Source organism: Lonchura striata, chromosome 20 (assembly GCF_046129695.1).
Source record: "Lonchura striata isolate bLonStr1 chromosome 20, bLonStr1.mat, whole genome shotgun sequence".
Classification (NCBI taxonomy): Eukaryota; Metazoa; Chordata; class Aves; order Passeriformes; family Estrildidae; genus Lonchura; species Lonchura striata.
Genome location: NC_134622.1, coordinates 5,808,188 through 5,835,543, shown reverse-complemented (window position 1 = coordinate 5,835,543; position 27,356 = coordinate 5,808,188). Strand labels below are relative to the sequence as shown.

At 51.9% G+C, this 27,356-nt stretch overlaps 1 protein-coding gene across 3 annotated transcripts in view; it reads left to right on the top strand.

Moving 5' to 3' along the window:
* The window catches only part of POR (cytochrome p450 oxidoreductase), a 28,172-nt gene extending 1,233 nt beyond the window's left edge, over positions 1–26,939 (top strand). For 2 of the 3 annotated variants that reach the window (XM_021550985.3, XM_021550986.3), the window contains exons 2-17: positions 874–1,005; positions 10,772–10,964; positions 17,072–17,120; positions 17,950–18,078; positions 18,484–18,633; positions 19,451–19,575; positions 20,421–20,510; positions 20,967–21,065; positions 21,684–21,800; positions 22,500–22,618; positions 23,668–23,849; positions 23,979–24,128; positions 24,609–24,876; positions 25,319–25,464; positions 25,650–25,735; positions 25,952–26,939. In XM_021550985.3, the coding sequence (XP_021406660.1) occupies positions 10,786–10,964; positions 17,072–17,120; positions 17,950–18,078; positions 18,484–18,633; positions 19,451–19,575; positions 20,421–20,510; positions 20,967–21,065; positions 21,684–21,800; positions 22,500–22,618; positions 23,668–23,849; positions 23,979–24,128; positions 24,609–24,876; positions 25,319–25,464; positions 25,650–25,735; positions 25,952–26,096 (2,034 nt within the window). In that variant the 5' untranslated portion in view covers positions 874–1,005; positions 10,772–10,785 and the 3' untranslated portion in view covers positions 26,097–26,939. Of the gene's footprint in view, positions 1–868; positions 1,006–10,771; positions 10,965–17,071; positions 17,121–17,949; positions 18,079–18,483; positions 18,634–19,450; positions 19,576–20,420; positions 20,511–20,966; positions 21,066–21,683; positions 21,801–22,499; positions 22,619–23,667; positions 23,850–23,978; positions 24,129–24,608; positions 24,877–25,318; positions 25,465–25,649; positions 25,736–25,951 lie in introns of all 3 variants that reach the window. The other variant, XM_021550984.3, reaches the window with a different exon arrangement.
* The last annotated feature ends 417 nt before the right edge of the window (positions 26,940–27,356 follow it).

Sequence of the window (27,356 nt, the reverse complement as noted above, 5' to 3'; positions counted from 1 at the left end):
AGGAATGCTTAGTGGAATGTGTACAGAGAAGGGATCACTGAGGCTCTCTGTGAGTCTGGAAAAGTGAAATGGGTTTGTGTTTTTACAGCTCTTTTTAAAAAGTAGGAACATATATCCGGCTGAGAAGCTGGAAAAGTGCAAGGAAGAAGGAATCAGGTCTCTGTTTCTGAGTTGTGGAAGTGAATCACAGATAGCGTTGGTGGGGACATCCCCTTCACAACAGATCTCTACACTTTGTGTGGGCTTGTGAGGAGCTGTGGGGTTTCGTAATTTTTTTTGCTTAGTGGGGTGCAGTGGTGTACACATCCCTTTTTTTAGATGGAAGGGAATGGGCTTTCTTCCAATATTTCTGTAATTCTCTGAGAAATCCCGAGGAGCTGTTGCACATAAGCAAAGCAGCTCGCTGATTAATCTGCTGCAAATGAGGAAATCGGTGCTTTGTCTGGGAGGGCTGCTGAGCCAGACCCTTCCTGGAAAACCCAGCATTGTCTCAGTACAGGTTTTTCTTGGGCTGGTTGACAGCACTGAGGCAGGGTGTGCATGGCATGGAGTGTGTCTTAGTTTTGCACGTGGATGTGATGGTGCACGACAACGGTATTTGCAGAACAGGGAGCAGGGAGGATACAGAGCTACCGGAACTAACACCAGTTGAACACCTTCTTTTAATCTTTGAATGTGAAAGAAAGGAGGGTGTAGTGTCACAGATCCAGCTTAACACCCTGTTAATTAGTCCTGCTCTAATTGTGACAGAGAAGAACCTCTTGCTTGTCATCACTTCACAGTTGCTTCCTGTTCAGTCAGTAATTTCTGGGTTTGTGTCTCCTGGAAAGCCACGTGCCTTCTGCAACTTGCCTTTTGTTTCTTGCAGAGCAGCTGGAGGAGGTCAACAGGGCCTTACAACCAAAACTCTTTGAAATATCTCAAGGGAGACTTTGCTGCTCACCGCCCTCCGTGCTGGAACTCACAGGCCCCACCAACTCCTGTTTGCTGACCCATAGGTGCAAGGTAACCCCTTTCTTTTGAGTGTCACAGGCTGTGGAGCATCTCTGGGTGCAGCTGGGTTTGGGGAGGGTGGCTGGCAATGGGTGGGAGTGATGGTTTCTTTACCTGCAGCAAAAGCAAAGTGTGGAACTATCTGACTGAAATCCCATTTGGTCTTTGCTCTCTCCTTTGCCTGTTGGGATACAGCAAACTTTGTGTTTGCTCAGTTCTGAAGGACTGAGGAAAAGGCTTCCCTGCTCAGGTTTGTGCTCCTGCCATCTGCTCCCGTGGTATAAAAGAAAACCACTTGCAGGTACCTCTGTGGGCATTGAACTTTGTTCTGTTTCCTGATGTCAACTCTCCTGCCTCAAAAAACACAATTCTAAGAACTTGCATAATTTGCTTTCCCAACGTGATCATTTGATCCCAGTGATGAGATTACTTTGTACACGCCGTTGTAGAGAGTGAATCACCAGCCCTGCAGTGACAGGTGCATCTCTGCCAAGAGTGCTTTTTTATAGGCTTGAAAATTTCATAGGTCAGAACAATTCATAATTGCAGGCTGCTTGTAATCTCTTGCTGTTTGTCCCTGAGTAAACATTTCAGGTTAATTGTGGGCTGCTATCACCCATGGAATCCAGACAGAGAGACCAGAAGCCATGTCTGGTGGCTTCTGGAGAGCCACAAGTCCAAAGAGTGGCTGAGTTTGACTCATGGTGGCAGATTATTGTAGTATTTTTGCTTAGTAATCAGCCATGTCCATGCCTCCAGTCACTCCTTTGCAAGGAATGGAGGTATTGATTTACTTACCTTCCTTTCTTGCTGTGTGGAGTAGGAGATAGCAAGGTTTGGAGTTAGAGATGGGGTTGGATTTTTCTCCTTGGTAAAATCTGGCTCTGGCAGTGCACGGGAAGTCTGCTGGGAAGGTTTAACTAGCAGCCTGGGGAGTTGATACTTTTGTGGTGCTGGATCTTGCTGTGTGGTTGTGAAACACATCAATTGACTCTCTTTCGTGGGTCATTGCTGCATCTCTCTCTAACTCCAAGCTTTGGAGGAGCGAGTTGATAAAATGCCTGCAAGGATTGTGCAAGTCCTGGTTGTGTAACAGGACTCAATGCATAACTGCTGGAGGTAAGAGGAGGAGCTCCTGTTACAATGGAACAAAAAACCCCTGTGTCAAGTATCTTCTCTTTGTGTTGATTCTGCTGGGGCATTGGAGAGCTGTGTTTTTTGCAGCTTGGGACCAGCCTTTCAGCCTGTAACACCTGAGTTCTCTGATACCTTGTGGCTTGTGCCATGTTTTGGGTATGGAATTGATGTTCTGAGGTCTGCTGTGGCGGTGTGTGATTGCAAGGGGCTGGGCTGGGAAGTGGTCTGTGTTTCCCAAATCATTTCAAAAAGGTGAAGTCCAGGTCAGATTGCTGACCCATGGCAGGCAGGGAGGTTGTGTGGGGTGATTGCACACCCCCTGATAGGGCAGCCAGGGCAGGACAGCTCTAGTGGTGAGTTTCCAAGAGGTGCAAGGATCATGCAGTAACACCTCCAAACCCTACAGCAACACAGGAGATGGGCTTGTAATGTCTGAAAAGCTCTTCCATTCTCAGAGGAAACTGGGCTTATAAATACAGAATATCCTGGCTCCTTACAGACAGTGTTTGATTCTCTTGAAATAAATAAATCCCCAAAACACACTGTTCTGATCAAAAGTCTTGACAATTCTGAAAACTTTTCAAGATCTGTTTAATCCTGTTCCTCTGGTGCTCTTTCAGCTGTTGGTTTCAAAGGAAACCTCTCAAAAGAGACCAGCATTGGAGGGTTTTGCTGTTCAAACTTTTCCTGGTGGAAGAGGTCAAAGTCTCTGGCTACTGACCCCATCCATAGGGCTCCTTTCCCAGTGGTGGCACAAGGCAAAGCCACAGGCACAGGGTGAACAAACAGCCTGTGGGCAGAAGAACTTCCAGCTCTGGCTGTGGCACCACAGGGTACAGCACTCACAGAAGAGGCTGCTGAAACAAACGTCATTTTTCCTCTTGATCTTAGAAAAACATCTTCAGCAGGACCTGAACCATGCAAAGTCCATGCCTGGATGGGTTGCTCCTGAGGTTTTGCAGCCCTCTGAGCAGCTGTTGGCCTGAGAGGTGCCCGTGGAGTTGGCAGTAGGGTGGTTTAGAACTCCTGCAGGCTTGTCCCTGCTCCTGAATATTGGTGTTGGCAAGACCCCTGTTCCTCTTTCAAGCAGTTCCAGAGGTGTGGTGCTCTGGATTTGTCCCTCACTGGGAGGGAGGCTGGAGAGCAGGGTTGGTTCACAGAGGGTCAGTTACCTGCCTATTCTCAAGTTTTGTTTATCCTGTAACCCTGAACTCCTGCTTTTCTGTGCTGGCTCACATTAATGGGTAAAAGAAGGTGCTCAAGTGCCTAAGCTGGGGAGATCCCCATATTTAAAGGTTTAGAGTCAGGCTTTTATCTCATAAAAGGAAATGTGCAAGTTTAGTAATTCTAGCTTGCTTTAAGGCAGCTTGGCAAGTTTGAATTCATTTTTGTGTTGGATAATACCTTAAATCCTTTGGTTCAGTGCCCTGGGCTCACTGCACAGCCCTACCTGAGCATACCTATAGCATAGATTTCCTTTCTGCCTCAGTAAAAGAGTTCTTGTTCTCTTCCTTGCTTTTGCAGCTGCTCTGCTGTCCTTGAATAAGACCCAGGGGCCAGAAAACATGCAAGTGTGACACAGTGGAAGCTCAAATATGCAATATTTCAAGATCCAGACTGACTGATGCAGGCTCTGTGTCTGTCCTGTGCCTAAAATAGTAGTTTTGCTGATGTCAGTGTGTCAGGCTCTGGGTAGAAGACACCTTTCACAGTGAGAGTAACTTTTGTTTCACAAAAAATCCCAGCAGTTTTTGTGTTCCCTTCCCTGCTTGAGGTGCTGCTGCAGCCAGCTCCTCAGTTGGGATTGGGGTTTCTGAGCTGGAAGAGTGCAGAAGCATTTCCCTGGTTTGGTGTGAGGCTTTGCTACTTTCTACCCTTCTTTATTGAGCTGGTTAATGGGAAGCTGTGGGAAATATGTGGGAAGAAAGTATAGGGGACCTGTAGGTGTAGCAATCCTTTCCAACAGAGGCTGAAGGGGCAAAGAAAGCTGTGAGGTTTCTCACTCTGCACTCCTTCCCCATGAGCCCAGGGACTCGTCTGTGTGATGATTCCCACCCAAAACATGGAGACCAGGCCAAATAGGGCCCCTTTTCTGGCCAGATCAGCATCCTCTTGTTGATGGGAAATGCAATCTCTGTGTGGCAGAGCTGTGGAGAAAAGACTGATCCAAGGCAATTGTTAAATAACCTGGATCTGAGCACCTGCTTTTGTTTTGGAAAGGCCAACCTTTCCTGCCAGGTCTCCTTTTACTAAAAGGGAAAGTAAAAAGAGCTAAAGAGCTCATTTGAGGCTGGCACAGGCTGATGCAAACAGAATTTCTTAGTCTAATTTGTTGCATTTCTGAGAGGAATAAGAGAAGCTCTGGTTTTCCTGAGGGTCCCCATGCCCAGTATTACAGACTAACATGCAGGAAGTCTTGGCTGCAGTGGGGTTCAGAGGAGATCAGACACAGTCTGGGCAGGAATGCCACCTCCACCACAGCCCTGCTGTTGCTGCTGCCTCTCCTCCTTCCTCTTGGGATTGTGTCTGTGGGGCTCCTCGTCCTGCCTGTAACCATCAGTAACCTGCCTGATGTCCTTAGTGGGTGAAAGAAGAAAGCCCTTGGCTGGTCACAAGACTGCATTCCTGTTTGTGGGCAAGTCTCTTCCTTCTGCTGCACTGCTGCTGCTGGGAGGAGTGATGGGGTCTCAGTGCAGCTTCCTTTTGGTGCTGCAATCTCTGTGAGCTCTCCACAAACTTTGCAGACCTGTGAGAGGCCTGTCCAGTGGTTTTCTTTTTTTCCTCCCAGATGTTTCAGTTGTTTAATTTCTATTTACAGCCTTCCTGTTTTGCTGTTGTATCTAAAGCTCAGGCTGCAGGTCATGCTGTACAAAGAATTGGAGTTTTCACTTGGTTTGGTTGCTTACCATTTCTGTGTCTGTCCTGAGGTTGAATTTTGGGGCTGTGCCGTGATGCTGGTGGCAAAAATTGGTCTCTGATTTTAAACTGGGCTTTTTAAAGTCTTCTTCTCAAGGCTGATTGTGCCCTTAAGCTGTGTTGTGCCATGGTCAACAAGAGAGGAATGGCAATCCCTGGGGCAGACAAGATAGGAAGGGAAATCTGGTCACACACACCTGCCTCTGCCTTGGGAATTTAGGATGGTCCTCCCTGGTCAGAAAGAGGTGTCTGGCAGATCTGGTGGCAATGGTGACATCCCCAGCCACGCAGAGCTCCCAACGCTGGAAATCTGACAGCTGCACTTCCTCTCTGCTCCCTAACGTGGTGCTGAGTTAGGGACATGAGGGTCATTGTCACATGGCTGCAGGGAGCACGAGTGCTCTCCCTTCCAGCAGTGCCCTGCCCTGTGGGGCTGTGCAGGGCTTTCAGTGGGAGTCTGAGCTGGAGAAGGTCAGTCTGAAGGAGCTTTTTGAGTGTGTGTTGCTGTTATATCTGCTGTTAGACTTGCATGGACTCCACTTCATGGTAATTTGTAAAGCAGTCCTTTGATAAGTGTTGCTGGATGGGTTGGGTGGGCTGGTGGAGAGGGAATGGGTACACCAGAGCTCGAGTTGGCACCATGATGGTGCTGTGGGAAACGAGGGGATCTCGTTGCTGCAGGGTTTGGCTGCAAGCCACTGCCTGCTGTCCCTGCTGCTGCTCAGCTGAGACAGCCTGGGCCTTGCTGTGGGCTGGGAAGGCTCCTCTGCCTGCACCCTGCTGAGCTCCCTTTGAATGGAGCCTGGCACCGGTGCCAGGGTTGGGCAGAGAGTGACTGGTGGCATTGCACGTCTGTCACGCAGTTCCTCTTCGACTCCATCACCACTGATTCTCTTTCTGCACATGCTGCAGAACACAGGTTCCACCTGCAGCTCCTGTGCTTATCTGCAGGTGTCCAAAGGGTGCTGATGCTTGGGAAAACTCCGGGTGTTTTGATAGATCTGGGGGGTGCAGTCCCTGTGCCAGCTGTGCCAGGGCAGGCAGTGTCTGCAGGGCGTGTGGGGATCCCTCTCTGGCGTGTTGGGCTGGAATCAGGGGCTCCTTGGTGCTCCAGCTGCTGCTGGGGATGGATTATCAGAGGTGGGAGCAGTGAGCAGCCCCAGGCTGTGCTTGCTCAGCAGTTTTCCTTCTCCTTCCCCTCTTGGCGAGGCTGACGCTGCACATCAGGGTGTGCTGATGGTGGCACGGGGCAGAGTCAAGCACAGAACTTGGTCATTCATTTCTGGGGCAAGAGTCACAGACTGCAGTCCTGGTGTGGGACTGGGAAGTCCAACTGAGGTACTTGAAACTCATCACAGATACTACATTAAGAAAAAGGCTACTTCAGTCTCAAGAGAGACATCTTCCTGCCCACATTGCCAATTTAGCTTCGGAGCCTGGCTTTTGGTCACAGGGAGATACCACAGTGTGACTTCCATAAGGGGAAACCTCCCAGCCACGCTTTGTGATTGTGGTGCTGTGTCCCAGGGTGCTTTTGGGGGCACCTGATGCACCATCTCCTAGTGCAAGGAAGGAGAATAAATGTCTTCAGGTTGCTGACCACTTAGCTTTCATCACTCCTGTCTTGTTTGTTGTAATGCTGTTTCTATATATATTTAAGTATTTTTAACCATGTGATGTTATAGACCCTTTAGTCTGTCTGGAAATTATGGGGAATTTGAGGATGCCTGGCACTGAGAGTGCTTCCAGTCCTTTCTTTTTCTCCAAGGTGTGCACAAGAATGAGGAATACATTTAATTCCATATGAAGATGAGGTACATCTGTTTGCTGGCACGGAGATGTGCAGGGAAGGTCCCTGATGATTTGAATTATTGTGAGCTGCCATGTATCAAGCAAATTCTCACATTCAGTGGCTGAAAACTGTGCTAAAACACAGCATTGCTTGATTGCAATCTTTCAAAATATTGTGACTTTCTGTGTGATGTAAATGCTCACATCTTGCTGAGACTGATGGCTTTGCTGTGTGCACAAACAGGGATCCAGGAACTGGAGCCACCATTAAAAAAAGCCCCAGGGATATGGACATCTTGTCTTACCTTGACTGAAGATACAATAAAAACTGTGGATAAAATAACCACTCTTGAAACTGTTGTCAGGGAAGGTTTTACTTCTGCATCATATATTTCCTTTTCCTTTTAAAAACCTAGTTTGATTCTACCAAGGCCCTTCCAGAGACTGCAGGATTCCCAGCATAGCTAAATTTCAAGTAAGAGTCAGGTTTATTTTCACTGGAAGTTAGTAAAGGACATGTATTTGAAAATGACATGAAAATGTCTTTTGAAAATGACAAATTTGCTGTGAACTTCTGGAAAATAATTGTTACAGCCAGCTAGTCTGAGATAAACTGAGCAATAATCATCCTGTGCTGGGTGAGGCGAGTTCAATAGTTCCTGAGTTAAGACAACCCTTTAAAAAAGAGAAATGAGGCCTAATTTCACATTCTTTGCCTTTTTCTTGCTATGTCTAAGCAAACCATTTCCTGAGGGTAGGGATGGTGAAGGGAAAGCGAAAAGAAGAATCTGTAGCTGAGATATAAGCCTTGAATAACCAAATGTCCAGGACCAGAGGGAGCCCAGCATCAAAATTAAAGCAGCTCTTGTCACTAGGCCATGATCAAGTTTCCTCCCAGCTAGAGGTCAGTGTGGAAACTCTGTGCTGTGGAGATTGTGAATGAAGAGAGGAGAGCACACCGGGCTGTGCTCCATGCACCAGAGCCATGAACCTCCTGGAATGTTCCCTTCCCTGGCTGTGGGCAGCGAGTGGGTGGCCTGGCTGCAGCTGCAGGGCTCCCCTTTGAAGCCCTGGAGAGCTGCAGTGTGATCAATGCAAGGAGACAGCACAGCTTCCACCCCCACATCCACCCAGGCAGCATTCCTGGGAGCTGCCTCCCTGAGGATGCCTCTCCAGGGCAGCCCTGCCTGGGAGAGGAGACCTCCTCTGGAGGCTGGAGAAAGCCAAACCCTGCTGCTCTGGGAGCTGAAGCTCTGCTGCTTTGAGCACAGTGGTGAATTTTGCTGGAGACAAAGCCCTCACCTGGCTGAGGAGGGCACAGGCTCATTCTTGCCCTCATTCTTTGCCCACACAGGGCAATATCCATGTCTGAGCAGTCTGGAGCTGGGAGTTGCTGTGGGCCAGGTGCTGCTCACCACAAACAGGTCTGGTTTGGAGCTCCTCCACGTTCAGCTGGTGACAAGGGAGGCTGCTGTGCCCTGTGCAAGGAGCCTTTCCCAGGGCTCAGCTGCTGCTGGGTTTGGTGCTCAGAAGGGAAAGAGCTGCAGCTCCTGCCCCAAACCAGCTCAGCATGGTCTTCATCAGCCTTGTGTTTATTCATGGCTTCCTCTGAGCAAAGGTTTGTCATTGCCTTATGTGCCTTGGGATTTTCAGGGAAAGTGAGTGAAAGACAGGGTGTTTTGAGGGTAATGTTACTGACATGGCCATCACTGCCCTGAGGGGAATTGAGGCAATTCCCTGAGGGGAATTGTCCACCCTTGTGTAATTGGGGCAATGAAACTGCTGCTGAAAAAAACAAGCCACCTTGCAGAGTTGGAGATATTTACTCCTGCCTGTGTCTGGGCACTGATTCCTCCCTCTCTTTGCAGAACTGGGTTGTGCTGTGCACAGGCAGCAGTTGAGGCTCCCTGGGAATCGTGGACCAGTGGCCCTCAGGGCTTCTTTGCCCTGAGATGTAATGAGGAGCTCAAGTGATGAGTGAAATGGCAAGAACCAAAACCCCAAAACTCTGTGAAATAAAGGGTTGACTGGCAGGTTTTGGCTGAGATTGGCTGAAATTCCTACAGGTCGGGTGGCAGAGGGTAAGAGAAGAGCTCGTAATTAAAATTTCTGAGCTTTCATCAGGAATAAAAGCAATAAATCAGCCACATTCTTCCCCCACCGACATATTCCCCTGGAGCTGGTTGCCAGACCAGCTCATTGGTGATTTACTGGAACCAGATAAGGAGGAGGAGAGGGACCCTCCTGGGAGCTGTGCCTTTTTGGCAGCTAAGCCCCAGTTGTGGAGGCTTTAACTAACAGTTTAGTCTACAGTTGTACAGAAGGAACATCCAGCTCTTGCTTGGCTCCAAGATCCAGAGATGGACAGCCTTTTTGCAAGGAGGGAGGCCAGGGTGACCTGCCTGATGGAGAGGAATGTGCAATTTGCTTGTCTGCAGTCACATCACTCTTATTTTTCTTCCAGCACCCTGCTTTAGTGTCTTCTGTGGGAACCTAATGGGAAACTTTGTAGTGGTGTTTTAGTGCTCTTTGTAATGCAGTTACTAGCCAAGTTCTCCACCAAATGAAACTTCTTGTGGGGTTGAGCATTAATTGGGCTGCCAGAGTACCCACCCAGGGTCACTGCCAGGTGACTCTGGACTTCTCCCTGTGCTCCACAGGGTGCTTTCTATGGCTGGTGCCCTGTGTCACAGGGCTGTGTGTTGTCTGGAGCTGGTCTTCCCTTGTGGGGGTGACAACAAGGGGTTAATCTTTGCTGAAAGTTGTACCTGGTCTCCCTCATTAGTGCTCCCTAAGCATCACCTTCCCTTTTCTTCACAGCCCCTGAATGTATTAGTATAACCTTCAACTTCAGTCACTTTTACTTCTCAGCCATGGCACATATCCTGTCCCTCTGTGACACCACCACAGCTCTGAGTCACTTTTCTGGCTGCAAGTTCAAATGTCCATGGTCTCCTGGCTTGGCAGGATGCCCAAGTACAAAGAGAGAGTCACTTTGCCCTTCCAAATCAAGTTTAGAGTTAATTATCTGTTTATTTGGACAGAGTGTGTCCTTGCATGTAGGGAAGATAATCTTGCCATCTGGATTAGGGTCAGAGGAGTTCAGAGCTTTGGCACAGCAGTGGGAGGGAAGGAGGGATGGGTAGCTCCCCAGTGGAAGGACAGGGGCCATAGGACTGCTTGGGTATTTGAGGGCTGGATGTTCATCCTCGTGCTGCCACAGACTCTGGGTATGGCTGTGGGCAAGTCCCAGATCACTTAAACTTTGTCTTGGTAAGTGTAAAGGAGCAATTCAAGGAGATAGAAGTTAAACTGGGGGAGATCACAGAGGAGACTAGGAAGCCAAAGGCCCAAGGAGAGATGGAAGTAAATCCAGGCTGCAGTGGAGTAAATCAGAAGTATTCATCATTTGTGTTGTTACAGCCTGTTGTGGGGATGCTCGTGGGGGGTTGGTGTCACAGTCCTGCTCTGTGGTTGATCAGCACAGCAGTGAGGCCAAGGCATCCTGTCACCTTGTGGGAAGGAGGGAGGAATCCCCAGGTCTGTGGGGTGACTGAAGAGTGGGGTCATCCCTCAGTAAATCCCCAGGGGTTGGTGGTGGGTAAGGGCTTTAGTAAAGGGTGAGTCCCTGTTGAGTGTTGTTGGGGTGTCAGTAGGAGCCTGGTTTGGCTCCTTGGCTGGAGTGTGGGGCTGTTCTGCTGCTGCTGGCAGAGGGAAAGCAGAAATACTTCAGCTGGATCAGCATGGGTACAACAGGAAGGGAAAAGCTTGGTGGGACACAGAAGAACCTTGCAGATGCAAAGGCGTCTGTCCAGAGAGTTGTTGGGTACCCTTGTGCTCCTAAGACTAAGTGTAAAGCAAAACTCATTTTCTGGGTGTCCTTTAATGCTGTCCCATGTGGCTGCTGGTGCTCACTGTTTTTCCTTGCTCACAGTGCCTCTGCCTGCCATGGGGGAGCCCAGCATGGACCCAACCATGCCAGCTGCTGACAGCACTGCACAGCAGGACTCTCTCTTCAGCATGATGGACGTGTTCCTCATCTCCCTCATCACTGGACTTTTTACCTACTGGTTCTTCTTCCGCAAGAAAAAGGAGGAAGTGCCTGACCTCCCCAAAATGCAGTCAGTGTAAGTAACAACTCTCAGGCCGTGTGGCTCCAGGAGAGCTTTTCTCTCTTGCTTGTGGTGGGTTCTGGAAGGCTCAGCTGGATTGTGGGAGGTCGGTGAGGGGGCGTTTCTCTGCCCTCAGCTGCTGTGGGTTCTGCTCACGATGCAGAAATCCCGGTGGAAGAGCCAGGCTGCAGTTCTGCCTTACCCCACCGTGTGGCCCAAATTGGGAATTGGTCTTTCCCGAGCAAGGCAAAAAAACCTCTGGTTGTACTTCAAAACTCTTAAGGATTTAATTATTGGTGTTTTCTGATAAAAGTCACATTTAGGTAAATCTGGAGACAGGTTGCTTGCTCTTAAACAGATTTCCTGTTGGAGATTTTATCTACCCTTGGCTATGAAGGAAAGGAATAGTCTTGGGGAGCTGGGAGATAGTTCCTGGGATGAGCTGCTTGGCAGCTCCTGTAAAACTTGATTGACTTTTGATACCAGGTTACCACTGGAGTGGGAGACTGGATTTGGAGAGGGAGGGCTTTGTTCCACCCCATCTTCTACAAAGGGCTTGGGGCTAGGAACGAGCCACACAGATGGAGATCTGGGTGCATTTTGTTCCTTGTCTCAGTCACATTCCAAACTTTACATCAGTTTTCTGCTGGACCTTTTAGCTCGTTCTTTGTTTCTGGCATTGCAGGAGGTTGGAAAGTACATTTTCTGGCTGGGAGGGTTTTAAAGGGCAGCAGTGTCCCTGGCTGTGCTACCTTGTGCAGATGGGTGCACACATGGCTGGCAGCAGCCCAGCTGCCTGTGCCAGCACAGCCTTACCTTGGGAATGTGTTCTGTTGGATTGCTGGGATGCTTTCCCTCCCATGCCTGCCAGCCAGGCCTGTGTGTCAGTGCACGTGGTTGCCCCTGGAGATTGTAAGAATGGCTGTGCTGCAGTGAGAGCTGAGCTGCCTGGGGAAAGGGCACTATCTTTTTGAAATTGGATCCTACCATGGCACAGCCTGGGGTCCCGTGCTCCCCGTCCTTGTGACCGATTCCACCTACAGCCCATCATATGCAGTTCTTCCAGAGGCTGTGGTGACCTTGCAGAGAAGCTTTGACTTCTGGTTGTGTGTTACCACCTTGTTCTGCTGCAGGGCCTTAGCACTTCTGATTCCACCTACAGCCTGGCTGCAGGTCCTGGCTCTGAGCTGCCTCACGGGCACTTTGTTTCCTCTGTGGGGTCTGTGCTGCCTTCTCTGTCCCTGTGAGGAGTGAGGGAGCAACTGTCCTTGTGGGAGATGTGGAACAGCAGCACCTCCTTGTTGCTGATAACCAGAGAGGTGAGGTGGTTCAGCAAGTTGTCTGACAGAACTGCACTTTGGAAAACTGTCAGCCAGGCAGGTGCAGAGTGAGAGGAGGCTGTGCAGTGGTTTTTCCATGTACCCTGCTGCAGCCCTGCTGTGGTCATTGTATCCAGCTGGTCCAAGGGCAGTGTGACCCTAAAAGCCAAGGCTGTGGTGGGTGGCTCATCAATCCTTCAGGACAGAGACAGTAACTTCTTGCAGCTTTTGCAGTGGGGTTTTATGGGATGCCTAGAACTGGGAGGAAAATGAGTGGGAAAACAAATTTGGTCAGCCTTGGGTTTCCTTCCCTCCTGTAATCCTTGAATCTGAGGTGGAGTTTCCTTTCTGATGAACAAGCAAAGCAGGATCCCACTGTCAGCCTCTGCCTGTTGCTGGCTGGATATGGGGGTCAGGGAAGCTGTCCCAGACCCATGAAGGCAGAGAGGCCTCAGTGGGGCTGTCTCTGGCTGGAGTAAAGAGCCTTGACCTTTAGAAGGGTTGCATTTCTTCAGCTCGTTCTCTGCAGCTCTGCCAAAGTGTCCTGAACTGCTTTATCTGATGGCATTGGATGATGGTTTCTGTTGTTCACTTTGGCCCCTCAACCTCAGCACACTGGAGGATGAAGGTGCTGAATAACAATTCAGACACATCACAAGGGCTGCTGCTTTAGCAATTTGTTTGCAATGCTGAAGAGTGCAAGCAGTCTCTGACCTAAACACAGCATCCAGCACCTCAGTGCCCTTCTGGGGTTTTGGGAGCAGCACACCTTCATAAAACTGTGTCAGTTCAGCAGGATCTGCAAAGGAAATGCCACTGTTGTTACTGCCCTTGATTGTGGAAGAGCAGATGTGAGGTTAAGATGCCCTGTTCTGGGTGGCAGCTGGGCTGGGCTCTCTCTGCATGGCCTGGAAATCATCATGATCTTGCTCCAGCAATGCATCTCCAGGTTCAGCCACAGCTCAGAGAGGGAGCAGGCTGCTGATCTTCACCCTTAAGCCAAGTGGAGCTGTTTTCCTGCCTGAAGTGCCCACAGAAGGGACAGAACTCAGAACATGCAGTGTTTCCTGTGTACGAGGTGTCCCGTACCTGTGACGTGTAACACGAGTGTGTGTGGGCCAGGCTGGGATCCCACTGACTGAGCACTGCTTGTGTTTTGACCATTTTCAGACTTAATTAAAACCACCAGAGCAGCCCTCCCTGCAGCCTGCTCTGCAGATGTTGTTAGGGAGAGCAGCTCTGGAGCACCGGCAGCCACGGCCACCACGCTTCCTTGCAAGGCCATTGCTGGGAAATGCAGGAATTTATTTTTGCTCTTTGGCTGCTCCTCCTCTGCAAGTTTCTCAATCACAGTTTTTCTTTCCCTTCTCCTGTCCTCACTCTGCAGACAGTCATCCTGGGGAGATGTAGGTGCGACAGCCTGCTGAGTGTCACCCTCTCCCTTCTCCCCCCCTCTTTAGTATTGTTTGGACAGAAACTGGCTTATCTCTATTCTGCAGCTATGCAGAAATCCATTCCCTGGTACTTGTAGAGCTTCCTGTGGCAGGAATTGCTCCAAGTCCTTAGCCTGATTAGCTCTCTGCTGCCTGTGTGTGTGAGAGAGACCATCTCTAATTTAACTTAATAGGATCCTGAGAAAAACAAACTCCTTTGAGCTGCCTCCGTAATGGCACTGCCATAGTTACCCAAAGCATTGCTCAACAGTGTCTGGAATAATTTCATTCAGCTACAGCATCAAGCTTTTTTTTTTCCTTTTTAATTTTTTTTTTTTTGTATAGAAGAATATATAAAAGCAGCTGTGATATAAACAGTTTCCAAGGGAACAAGGCTGGGGGAGGGTTTTGTGTCCCGTCCCCTGCTCTGTGCCGATGGGAGAGGGACGTGTGCTGCGGAGGATCCTGGGAGGTTTCATTCTCCACTCCTAATTCCTTTCTGCCACTGCTGCCAGATGTTGCAGTTTCTCAGGACTGCGCAGATCCACTCAGTAACTTCCAAAGAACTTCCAAAGCCCCACCACGAGGATCGGAGTGGACGGGATCACTCCTGCTATGACCCGTGCCGGGACCTTTTGTGCCGGCTCTCTTCTCCTCAACAAAAGGCTGATGCTTGGTTTTAACGCCCGGGAGGAGCAGAATGGAAAGGCCTGTGTGCGTGTGGCTCCAGAGCTAAGTTAGATCCGTCCCCTCACAGCTCCCTTTGCAGACACAGCTCCCTGGACTCTTTGTCTGCCTCCTCCCTGCCCTGCCATGGGCTGTGTGTACTCGGCCCCGCGGGAAGAGCCGGCCACGGCCAGGTGAGTTACTCTGCTGCTGGGATCCTTCCAGCTCCAAAGCTGGCTGGAGTGGGTGCCTCCCCCCTCTGCAACAGGAGGAGAAGGAAGGGGAGAGGCTCTGCTCAGAAGCAGGCTGCTCCAGAGGAGACCCTGCTGTCGGTGTTCGGTTTCTGTGCAGCATCCAGGCTGCATCCTCACTTCTGGATGTATCTGTGCTTTCAGCAGGAAAGCCATGGGAGCAGGAACTTTCTGAAGGAGAGGTGTTCATCTGAGACAGACTTTGGTATTCTTGCTGAGCTCTTGGAAACTTCCTCCCCTGTCCTTTCTTTCTCCTGAAACCAAAGTGACAGAGAGCCCTGGGAGTAGTTTGTGCTGTGGGCTCTCTCCAAGGGTGGGAGAGCTGTACAAGTTACAGTCTCTCTGACAATGGGGTTAATCCCCTTGCCTCCACCCAGTGCTTTTTCTAGTGCTTGTAGCTGCTACCCTGGGCTGTCTAAGCTGTAAGAGCAGTCCTTGCTGAGGATGAACTTTCTTTTCCAAGTTTCCCTGGCAGAGCAGTGAAAATATGTGTAGTTTCTGCCTTTGGTGCCTGTGTGTTTTCGTTGCTCAGATTTTCAGGCCACCCTGATGAAGCAATTTCAGGGATTTGTGTAGCCTTTTTTCCAAAGCCAGGCTCATTACTTCTTCTGTATCTGAGCCACAGCCTGTTCTCCAGCACTCACTTCAGTGCAGGGTTGCCTCCTTTGAAAAAAGCCGAGCTGCATGTGCTGCTCCCTTTTCTCTTCCAAAGGGAGCTTGTTGAAAGGATCTAAAAACTTTGTTTTTTCTCCTCCTTTAAAAGCATTTTGTTTAGTAGCTAAACCAACAGTTGTTTTAATTGAATCTTGTTTGCAGAGGGCAGGAATTAAAGAAGTTCACCAAGGAGACAAAAACTGAGAGAGCTGTGTCTTGAGAGCTCTCCCGAGCCCCTGTCCTGGCTGCAGCGTGGGCAGGGCTGGGGCTGCTCCCTTAAGATATTTGTGATATCCCAGTTCCTAACAGGGGACAAATGACAGCATGGGGAGACTGTTAACTGCTGAGAGAGTCAGCAGGGGTGTGAAGCATCTCCTGGGAGCACGGCTGCCTTGGGGAGCTTTTTGGGGTCGGCTTTGTTTGTCCTTTGTGTGTACTTTGTCTTTTGTATGAGACTGTTGGTGCTCAGAGCTGTCAGGCCCAGTTATGGAGATCCTTGCTCCCTTGGGGTAGCAAGGAGTGCGTGGGGATGTTTCATGAACGTCCCCCACCCTGCTGCTCTGGTGTGTGTGCTCTCCGCAAATGCCTCAGCACATCCGCAGGATCCCTTCCTCTGGGCTACAGAGTTGAGGAAACTGTTAGCTAGCTCCCCACATTCTCACATGGGCTGGAGCCAAAACCTTTTTTTTTTTTTTTTGCCTGGAGGCTTCTCTCATCCCACAGGAGACCTGGCCTTGCATTCTTCCATTGTGGAATGGGAACGGGTCCCACGTTCATCTTCCCTGCTACCAAAGTTTTAGTGGGGAGGACAGCAAGGAGCTTCTGTCCTGGCCTGCTCTGAAAAGCTCCCAGCACCTAATCTGACTATAGCTATGGTCACCTCTGCTTGTGAGGCTCCCAGAGTCCCCAGGGCTGGGCTGTTTTCATTCCATGACACTGAAAATCCAAAGATGTGCTAAGGATAGCAAAGCTCTTCTGGCTTCCTCCCTAACAGGGCAGCTGCAGCACTGTGAATCCCTACCTCCATGTTTCTGGCTCTGCTGGGGTTTCTCCCCCTTCCAAGCTAGGGAAAACCATGTCTGTACAATAATGCAAATGTTCTGTGCAGGAGATTCATCCTAGGAATGGGAAACCAGCATGGAACGAGCTCCACAGGACGTTGGCTGGCAATGGTGACTTTGCTGGGAGCTCTGTGGGTCTGATCAGCTGCATGTGCCTGCTCCACAGGGCTCTCCAGCTCCGGGGCCCATGGCTGGCATGCTCTTTTGAGGCTGAAACAGCTGATTTTTAGCCCTGCTTGACTTCAGGTTTGGGGGATGTGTCCTGGGGAGCATGGCTCAGGATTGGTTCTGCTTGCCCACGGTGGTGTGGGAAGCAGGGTGTTTTCCATTTCCTTCTTTCAAACCATGGCTTGGCCCCTGAGACTTATCTGGAGACCTGCTTTTGTGAGATCCTTTAGCCTGCTCCACTGTGAAACCTCTCAGAGCAGTTGATAAAGGTTTCCTGGTGGGCAGAGCTGTGTGCCTGGGCTTTTCCCAGGGGAGGATTCACTGACAGGGGTCAGGCAGGAGCTCAGCTTTTCCCCTGTGCTCCAAGTCCCTGCTCCATGGTTGTGTGCAGAAGTCCTGTGGCTGAGCAATGGGCATTCCTGGGACAAGGTGAATAACAGTGGTCAGTGGAGATTCACACCCTTTTGGGCAGCTTTCCTGAGGTCTGGAGGCCACTTTTTCCCCACTTACGTATTCCTGACCTCAAAAATGAACGTGCTCATCTGAGAAGAGGTTCCTCCTGTCTTTCAGAGCAGCTCCAGTGAGAGACAGCAGCTTCATTGAGAAGATGAAGAAGACGGTAAGCTGCTTGCTCTGCCTCCACGGGGTGCTGGGTAAGGTGGGGGGGCTCATGTCCATCCCAGTTTCCCCTGGAAACTGTCAGCAGGAGGAGCTGGTTTGGATACAGACACATGGCTACTGCAGAGAGCATCCAGAGGAAGGCTGTGTGAGCAGCCAGGAATAGCTCTTTTAGTCTGTGCCTGAGATTTGTTCTTAGAGAAGAAATTAAAGTGAAAATTCAGTGGTGGAAAAAAAAATCATGTAATATGAGATCAAAGTCAGAAGGGAAATGGCAGAGACTTTGAAGTCATTGGCTGGCAGTTGTTTATCTGTGTGGTTGGTTCCCAAACTGGCTGGCTGTGCAATGGGAATTGTACACAGAACTGTCAGCTTTTGACTCTGCTGGTCTGGACACGAGAGGAAGCAAGGGCTGGATGCATTTTCTGTTCTACTTCAAAGTGGCTGGCTTGCAGCAGAGCAGGAGCTCTGGTGCTCAGGCACTTGCCCAGAGCCTTTGGCAAGTTCTGCATTCTCATCCAGGGTGTTCCCTGCTTCCTGGAGTCACACTGCGGCCTCGAAGTTGAGAATAAATCTGGAAGGTTTATTCTTTGCTTTGGGTTTTAGTCTGACCTGAATCTCCCCTCTGAGAGTGGCAAGAGTCATGTTCTCACTAACAGCTCAGCCTTGAGTTTTCTGCCAAACTCTTGGAGTCCTGCACAAGCGCACACTCCTGCTTGCCTTTAGGTTGCAGTCCAGGATTCCTCATCTCAGGCATTTCCTTTGTGCTTCATCTGTGCATTTGCCAAATGAGTAATCACCATTTAAAAGGGATTTCTCTTCTTCTCCAGGGCCGAAATATAGTGGTTTTCTATGGTTCCCAGACGGGCACAGCAGAGGAGTTTGCCAATCGCCTCTCCAAAGATGCCCATCGCTATGGCCTCCGGGGCATGGCAGCAGATCCAGAGGAGTATGACCTGGTAATTTAGCCCTGAGCAGCCTTGGGATAGTAACAACCTTTCAGTGCCCCCTACAAAAATCCAGTGACCCTGGCCAAAGGACAGTTGTGTCATTTAGGGGAGAAAAGATCAGCCTGAGAGCTGTGGGTATGGGCTCTGTCCTTGCCATGCTACATTCTCCTGGTGCCTTAAAGCCTTGAATGGAAAGTCCCATTGCTTTTCTTTCTGGTGGAGCAGAAATACTGACTTGCAGTCCAGTTAGGGTGCTTGCCTTTATTTTCCCAGCCATTTTGGATGGGTTTGGCTTTTCCCAACCCCCTTCTCTAAACGCATAGTGCTGTTTGCACACCTACACTGTGGGAACAGGAATTGCCCAACAGCCACAGTGTGGGATCCTTGAAGATTCCTTCTTTCCTCTGGTTGCAGTCGGACCTGAGTCGCCTCTCTGAGATTGACAAGTCCTTGGCAGTGTTCTGCATGGCCACCTATGGAGAGGGGGATCCCACAGATAATGCCCAGGATTTCTACGACTGGCTGCAGGAGGCTGATGCTGACCTCTCGGGTCTCCGGTTTGCAGTAAGTGGCCCCATTCCAGTTCTTGTGTTACATTTGGGCAGGAAGGCCAAGAGCCCTCCAGAGTGGCTTGGGGAAAGGCCCAACACGATGTCTGTGCCTTGTACACCTTGTCTGGGATCCCTGCTGTCTTCCTGCCTGGGCTTTGTGGACACCTGCAAATGTACTTCTGGAGGCTTTAAATGCAAATGCCAGAGTTCACTCTCCACTCCCTAAATCACGAGAGTTTCCTGGTATAAACAGCCCCAAACAGCCCTTCAGGCACTGAATACAAGTCTGTAAATGAGCTACAGACTGCTGCTGCTCTTCAGAAGCTAATTGAGCAGCCTGGGGCCAGATTTTCACCCACAAATTAAATCACTTGGAGGAGTGTGTAACTTTCTTCCTGTGCTGAGCTGAATAACTGGCTGGGAAACAGCCACCTCACCCTAAACCCTGGTCAAATTCCTTAGGCAGCATAATATTGCAAACGAGAGTAAAATCCACTGGTGGAGATGTGAGGCTACTCTGTGTGAAGCAGTGAGCAAGAATTTACTGTGTGGTTCATGGGAGGCAAAGGCCAGCAATGGGTCTTCAGGCAGTCCAGGCTCTTACTGGTCCCACAAGGAGATGTGCAGGAGTTCTTGGAAGTGCATCCAGGCTCGGGGGAGGTGCTGGTGCCTCCTGTCCACACGCTGGTAGATTCGTACTGGGGACCTGGGAGGGGTCTCGCTGTCTTTATTCTGCATCCTTTGTGGGGTGATACCTGGCCACAGGATGTCAAATGGATGGGGGAAGTGCATCTCCTTGCTTCTCCATGCTCATGAGTGTTCCCTTCCAGGTGTTTGGGCTGGGGAACAAAACTTATGAGCACTTCAATGCCATGGGGAAGTACGTGGACAAGAGACTGGAGGAGCTTGGAGCGCAGCGCATCTTTGAGCTGGGGCTGGGAGATGACGATGGCAAGTGAGTGCCTTGGGCTGAGGGGCTGGTCAGAGCTGGCTGAAAGCACCTTGCAAAGGACCTTGGCAGGGAATTGGCTCCACTACCAAGACAGAAATAAACTCCACAGGGCTCCTTGTTGGGGTTGACATGGTTGTGAGTGTGTGTGTCTGCTGTGTCTCCCACAATCAGCTCCCTGTGCACAGGGAGTGTCCTAAGGGATTCTGTGTCTGGAAAATCCCTCCTCAGCTTTAAATGTCCATGGGTACCACTGGAGCAGGCTTTGCAGCCTCCTCTGCCTTTGCCCTGCTGCAGCCTGTGTGGGTAAACTCACCCATCCCAGTGAAGGAGGCAGGTTAATCTCCTTGGGAGGTGTTTTATGGTGGGAGGCAGCAATTTTCCAACTCCCACAATGATTTTTTTTTTTTTTTTTTTAACTTCTCTGTGCTCCCCTGAGCACCTTGGGATATTACATGAACCTGTGGCTCTACCTCAAGGGTCTGCAGGGCCTTATGAGAGGAATATGCCGTGTGTGGAAGGCTCTGAGCCTGGAAAAATAAGCAGTGTCATGGTGGAATCATGACCATTTAGGAAGGTCACCTCATACCAGGGGTGGACAATGGGGAGCTGAGCTTTTTAAAGACTGAGCCTAAATAAAGCCTTCCTTGGCAGACGTGGTGTAGCAAGAGTTCCCACTCAGTGCTCTGCAGGTGCTTTCCTGGTGATCTGTGAGCATGTGGAGGTACCAAGGGTGCCTGGGGCTAAGGCAGATGCCTTTTCCCACAGTGATGGGAGGAGGGCATAGGGATCTCAGGTAGCTTTTTTGGGAGTGGGGCTGGGTTATTGACTCTCTCTTCTGCCCTGACTAGCCTGGAGGAAGATTTCATCACCTGGAGAGAGCAGTTCTGGCCAGCAGTGTGTGAGCACTTCGGGGTGGAGGCTACAGGAGAAGAGTCCAGGTGGGTTTGGGAGCAGCTGCTCCTGGGTGTCAGAGACTGGCCACCTCTGGCTGGTGGCTGTGCCATCAGCCCTGGGCTGCTGTTCCCTTTCCTCTGCCTCCCCTTCCAGGTTCGAGGAGGGCACGAGTGAAGTGTAACAGTGAGTGAGGCCTGAGCTTGTCCTGGTGTGAGTCTGGGCCCAGCTCTGGATTCCTGTTCTGAGTGGGGAGATGATGGCTTTGGTTCCTCTGGGGATGACTGTGCTGGTTGTGAGGCTTCAGGGAGGCTGAAAATTCCCCTTGTGTTGGGCTTTCTGCAGAGTCTTCCTGCTCCCTTATGTCTCAAGATGGGCAAAGGGGTGGAATTTGCATTTGGTTTTGAGCTGCAGCAAATCCAGCAAGGGAGATGATGGTTCCAGCTGTACCTTGTGGGTTCCAGTTTGACTTTTTTCTCTTTTCTCTCCCCTTTTTCCCCCAGCATCCGGCAGTACGAGCTGGTGGTGCACACAGATGTGAACATGAACAAAGTCTACACGGGGGAGATGGGCAGACTCAAGAGCTACGAGAACCAGAAGCCGTGAGTGCCAAACCCCCTGGGCAGGCTGTACCTGGGGCAGCTCTGGGCTGGTGGCTCCTTGCTGTTCCTAGCAGCACCTGCTGTGCAGGCAGTGCCACTCCTGCAGCACAGCAGGTCTCTGCCCAAGAGAAATGGGCTCAGCTCTCCACTGGGACTCTGGGGTTCTCCAGTTAATGAATCATTCATAGTGAGGAGATGGTTGTGGTGACGTGTGCTGTTTGGCTGGTACATGCACAGCATCTGTCCTGAGCCTTTCCTTGCCTGCAGTGGGCAATGCATGATGGCTGCTGGCAGTATTGCTGTGGGGAGATGAGCTTTAAACATTAATTCCAGCCTGAAATACTTCTTTGAGATGTGACAGTGCCTCCAATTCAGTTCTGTCACGTGTCCTTAATAGGACAGAAGCTGTTGACTGCTGCTGGGCTGTGCTGAGAAGGAAAAGGATTTGTTTCCTGTGCCAGTGTGGGGAGCAGCAGAGCATAATTTGGTTTGTGCTGTGGTGCAGTGTGCTTTGGAACAAGAACCAAATCATGGGAGTCAGAGGGAGCATGCCTGGATACAAGGAGCTCCATGAGCCTGCAGGAGGGAACCCCAGAGCACCTTTGTCTTTCCTTGCAGCCCGTTTGATGCCAAGAACCCCTTCCTGGCTCAGGTTACAGAGAACCGCAAGCTGAACGAGGGTGGAGAGCGACACTTGATGCACCTGGAGCTGGATATCTCCAATTCCAAAATCAGGTACTTCCCTGGGGGAGACTGCTCCTCTGTTTTGTCAGGAGCAAACACAAGGATGTGGCACCAGCCTCATCCAGCCCTCCAGAAGGGGACCTTGCTCCTTAGCACTGCCCCTTTGGGCTTCTGTACCAGGTACCCCTGTCAGGACTTGCTCCCAGCTCTTGCACTGCTTTGGGTCCATCCCATCCCGCATCCCTGTCCTACCTGAGCAATTCCAGCTGCAGGAATTCTCTAGAAGTAACTCAATAAATGAGAGGGCAGCTCAGCTGGGGATTGCTCTTGCCTGTGTTTGCCTGGTTTAGGTGTATGAGCATAGAGGGAATAAAGCCCTGTTCTTAAAACTCTCTCACTGGCTTAAATTCCTTAAATTGTTCGGAAGCCATGAATCCAGGTGACTTAACATAACAACTGCAGAAGTTTTGAGGAGCTTTGCTCTGTTCTGTTGAGAAACTGACCTGTCCTTGCTGGAACTCTGGCAAAACTGCTGTTAACCTGGGAGATGTCTTGTAAAAACCCTGGGGAAATATTCCATCCACAATGTCACTGTTGCTGTCACTGCTGGCTCTGTGGATCCTGATGGTGCAGACCTCACTGGTGTCCTGCTGCCTCTTGCACCAGCCCTTTTATCTTCTGGCTGAGCTGCTGGGGATGGTCAAGAAGTGGTGCAGGTGTTCCATGCGCTCTCCTCCTGCTCTGTGCCAGGTATGAGTCTGGGGACCACGTGGCCGTGTACCCAGCCAACGACTCCTCCCTGGTGAACCAGATTGGTGAGATTCTGGGCACAGACCTGGACACTGTCATGTCCCTAAACAACTTGGATGGTGAGTAGGGATGACCCCTGAGGGTCTCCAGTTCTCCAGCTGTGGCCTCTGTCCTTCACCCTCAGATCCTGTGGGGCACCTCCAGATGTCCCACAGTCCCATTCAGTGTTGTGCTGTTTTAGCAGGGGCTCAGAGCCTGCTTGCTGAGATCAGCTGAAGTGGGTCAGTTGTGACATGTGCTTAATGAGCCCATTCAACAACAAATTATGTAACAGCACACTCCTAATTATGGAGAATCAGCCCACCAGAGCATTTTTCAGCAGCCCTGGAGCTCCTCAGGGCCCTGAGTGTGTGAGATGTTCTGTTCAGTCCTGGGAGGAGGCACAGGCTTGGGGTCTGAACAGCCAGCAGGGAGCACTTGTGCTGATCCAAGGAGCTCTTCCTGGCTAGCATTCCCAGCAGAGCCAGCCTCTGGCAGGAGGGAGATGGCAGCTGCTGCCCATCACAGTCCTGGAGCAGCACAGCCAGACCTGAGGCAGCAGATGTGCTGGCCCAGAAGCCTGAGAGAGCTCCTGGTTTCTAGAGACAAAGTAGATTTAAGGCATGGCTGGAGCCTGTGGCCTCCTGTGCAGTGTCCTGTGTTGTCATTCCTGTCCCTTATGGACCTCTCAAGGCTGAACAGAATGGCTCCAGCCTTGACTGCTGTCACAGCTGTACATGGCTGACAGAGCCTAAGGACATTTTTGAGGCCAGATCTGATGGAGATGTAAGTGCCAGAAGCCATATTAGCCACAGAGGGCAGCCCCCTGCTTAGCCTGGGGGTTTGCCTGCACATCTCGGGGCAGGGAACACAGGGTATATTTATTGCTGCTAAACTGTCAGGCAACATCTGTGAAACACAAAATGGGCTACTGGGAGCTGGAGCTGCCTGGGGAGGGAGGTGATTCAGTGTGGAGCTGGGGCCCTGACCCACAGGCTGCTCTCTCCTTCCTGAAGCCCACTCTGCTCTGTCTCCAGCCCTGTGTGTGTAGCAGCTGGCACAAAACCTCTTAACATAACAGCATGAGGTGGATGTTTTTTAATTTTTCTTTCTCTCCCGCTTCTTCCAGAGGAATCCAACAAGAAGCATCCCTTCCCCTGCCCCACGTCGTACCGGACAGCCCTGACCTACTACCTGGACATCACCAACCCTCCCCGCACCAACGTCCTGTACGAGCTGGCCCAGTACGCCTCGGACGCCGGCGAGCAGGAGCGCCTCCGCAAAATGGCCTCGTCTGCTGCCGAGGGCAAGGTGGGAGCACTGCCCTTCCCAGCTGGGCTGAGCTGCCCTGGGGGATCCCCAAAAGGCACCCAGAGAGCCGAGGGGGTGTTTGCCAGCCCTGTGGGGAGGTTGTGATGGCTGTGCTGTCCTTGCCTGCAGGCGCTGTACCTCAGCTGGGTGGTGGAGGCCCGCAGGAACATCCTGGCCATCCTGCAGGACATGCCCTCCCTGCGCCCCCCCATCGACCACCTGTGCGAGCTCCTGCCCCGCCTGCAGGCCCGCTACTACTCCATCGCCTCCTCCTCCAAGGTGGGTGTGCTTCCAGCAGGGAATGTGCCTGTGGGGGGACCTCTTCAGCTGCAGCTCCCCTCAGCTGGGAGCTGGACATGAAATGTCACCTTCTCCTGGTGACGTTTGCTATGACAGAGGCAAATTTAGTGATCTCCATGCATGGAGTTATCCCAGCTTCCCACAAAGTCTGTAGAGAGTCCCCATGCTGCAGCCAGCTGTGCCCTGGTACCAACAGTCTCTGGAGCCCTGCTCCTCTTTGCCTGTTTGCCTGGCAAGGTGGTGTTTTAGGGGCTGGTCAAAAGTCCCTCTTGGCAACCTCCAGGGAAACTCAGTGGTCTCATGAAGAGGTGAGGACAAGACAGAAGCCCCATGAGGAGTACACAGGGAGGAATAGCTGTCCCGGTGTTAACATGAGGTTAAACTTGTCCCCATTCCTGAGCACAGTGTGGGGTTGCTGGAGCTCCTTCTCTGCCTGGTTCCAGCATCTCTTCCCTGCAGGTCCATCCCAACTCCATCCACATCTGTGCCGTGACGGTGGAGTACGAGACCAAGACGGGCCGCCTGAACAAAGGGGTGGCCACCAACTGGCTGAAGAGCAAGGTGCCTGAGCAGAACGGGAGCAGCTCCCTGGTGCCCATGTACGTGCGGAAGTCGCAGTTCCGGCTGCCCTTCAAGCCCAGCACGCCCGTGATCATGATCGGGCCGGGCACCGGCATCGCCCCCTTCATCGGCTTCATCCAGGAGCGTGCCTGGCTGAAGCAGCAGGGTGAGTGCCCAGAGCTCCCCCCGGGGCTGGGGCTGCTGCAGGACTCTGTGGGGCCACTTCCAGGGTGCAGCTGTGCTGCTGCTGTTGCTGGTGAGCCCAGCCACAAGCAGAAGAGTGCCGGGGCAGGGTGAACAGAGCTGAATGGTTTTGTCCACACAAGGATGCTTTGTCCTTCTCTTGGCTGCAGAGGATGTTTGGGGGTGGACAGACCTGGGGCACTTCTCTGACTTCTGCCACCACCACACCTCCAATTAGCCACAGGTCACTCAGACTCGATTCTAAGGCTTGTGGCCACTACTGGGAATCAGTTCTGAGCTTCCCCTTGTAACCAAAACCACCGTGCAGCTCTGCAAGCCCAGGGTGGTGGCGAGCACAGGGTTGGGAAGGGAGCAGGGCTGGGGGCTGGCAGGGCCCAGCTGATGGGAGCTGTGCAACCCTGCAGGCAAAGAGGTGGGTGAGACAGTGCTTTACTATGGCTGCCGCCGTGAGCACGAGGACTACCTGTACCGGGAGGAGCTGGCCCGCTTCCAGAAGGAGGGAGTCCTCACCCAGCTCAACGTGGCCTTCTCCAGGGACCAGGCTGAGAAGGTACCACACTGTTCTTCCTGCCACTTGTTCTTGCTGCCCACCATCACCCCCATGGCAGGCAGGAGCATCCAGCACGTCCCCTGTCTCCCCAAGCCACGAGCAGAGCCTTGCCTTCCCTCCCTCTCAAATGTCTGTGGTGTGGGGCTCAGCTCCTCTCTGCTCACTCCCACCTTGTTTCCTGCCAGGTTTATGTCCAGCACTTACTGAAGAAGAACAAGGAAAACGTCTGGAAGCTGATTAATGAGGGGATGGCTCACATCTATGTGTGCGGGTAGGTCTGGGGACAGGATGGGGATTTGGGGCAATTCTCAGGAAAAGGAGTGTGACTCAGTTTCCCCAGCTGTGCATGAGAAGCCCTCGGAGGGCTATGCTGTCCTGGGCAGAGGAGGGCAGGGGGGCTGGGATGAGCAAGCCCTCTGTGTCCAGAGTGGGAGGTGGCAGGGCTCTGGCTGTGCCGTGGTGTCTCACTCACGCTCCCCGTTCACAGCGATGCCCGGAACATGGCCCGGGACGTGCAGAACACCTTCTACGAGATCGTGTCCGAGTTTGGCAACATGAGCCAGCCCCAGGCCATGGACTATGTAAAGAAACTGATGACAAAGGGCCGCTACTCCCTGGATGTGTGGAGTTAAGAGCAGGGCTGGCGGGGCCAGGGAGAGAACAGGTCCCCAGGCGTGGGCCAGGGGAGCTGGCAAGTGCCTGCTCGCCCACTGCTGCTGTGGGTGACGGTGTTGTCCCCAGCCCACGGCTACCCTGGTGTCACTCCCAACCCTTCCTGGGCCTCAGCAGCCCCTTGGGGCAGTTTGTGGATGCAGGGGGTGGAAAGGGTTGAGAGGGGCAGGGGGGTAGCTCAGGCTGCTGTCCAGGAACTGCGGTGTCACCGGCACCTCAGGGTGCACCCCATGGCACCAGGGACATCAGGGACGCAGCCACTGTGGGGCAGGAGGGACAGACACTGCCAGGGAGTCCTTCCTGGACATGAGGTGTTGCCTTATCCCCGGGGCTGGAGCCCACCCTGGCCTGCAGGGACAGCAGAGGGGTGGAGGGGCTGTGCTGGGGCTGGGGTTGTGGCTTTGCCTCCCTCCTGCCACCCCCGTTTGCCCAGCTGTGGGATGTGGGGCTGGCAGCTGGCTCTGGGCACAGAGCTGTCCCATGGCCCCAGCAGCATACCCTGCTCCATCCCTGCTGCCCGCCCTCGCTCCAGCACCAGCGGGAAGCTCCTCTCCCTGGGGAATACACCCGCTTTGGGAGGCGGGGTCTCAGCCCACGGGGCCCGGCTTTCCCCTGAGCCCAGCCCCTCCCTCGCACCATGTACGGTCATTTTTTAAATACGGTTTTTATTTTGAACATCTTTGTGATCTAAGCATGGAAAAAAAAACAAAAAAAAACAACCAACCAACAGAAACCCCAGACTTCCAGGCTGTCCAATGATTGTAAATTATTTAAATACATTTGCCCTTGGAATAAAAATCCTGTGTCTGGAGTTTGCTTCCTGCATTCTCTCTGCTCAGCCAGAGGGAAGGAGGCAGGAGGAGCAATGGATGAGAACCAGGAGGAACTCTGGGCATGTGGTGGCAGCTCTGGGTTTAGGCTGAGCTGGGGACAGCCCCTACCCTGAGTGTGGGGCGGTGGGAGGGGAGGGAGATGGCAGTGGGGGGCTCTGGACTGAGGTGCAGCTGTGCCCAACCTGCTCTTTGGTTCTTCCAGAGCTCCCAGTGCTGGTACAGGGCATCTCTTCCCCACCTCCAGGGCCACTGAGGTTCTGCTGGCCTCCTTGGGTAGCCACAGCCTGTGCAGACTGGGGTGCCATGGGAAGGAGCAACCCCTGCAGCTCAGGCTGATGGAGGGGCACGGGGAGATGACTTTTCATAAAATCATGGGCTCATTTAGGC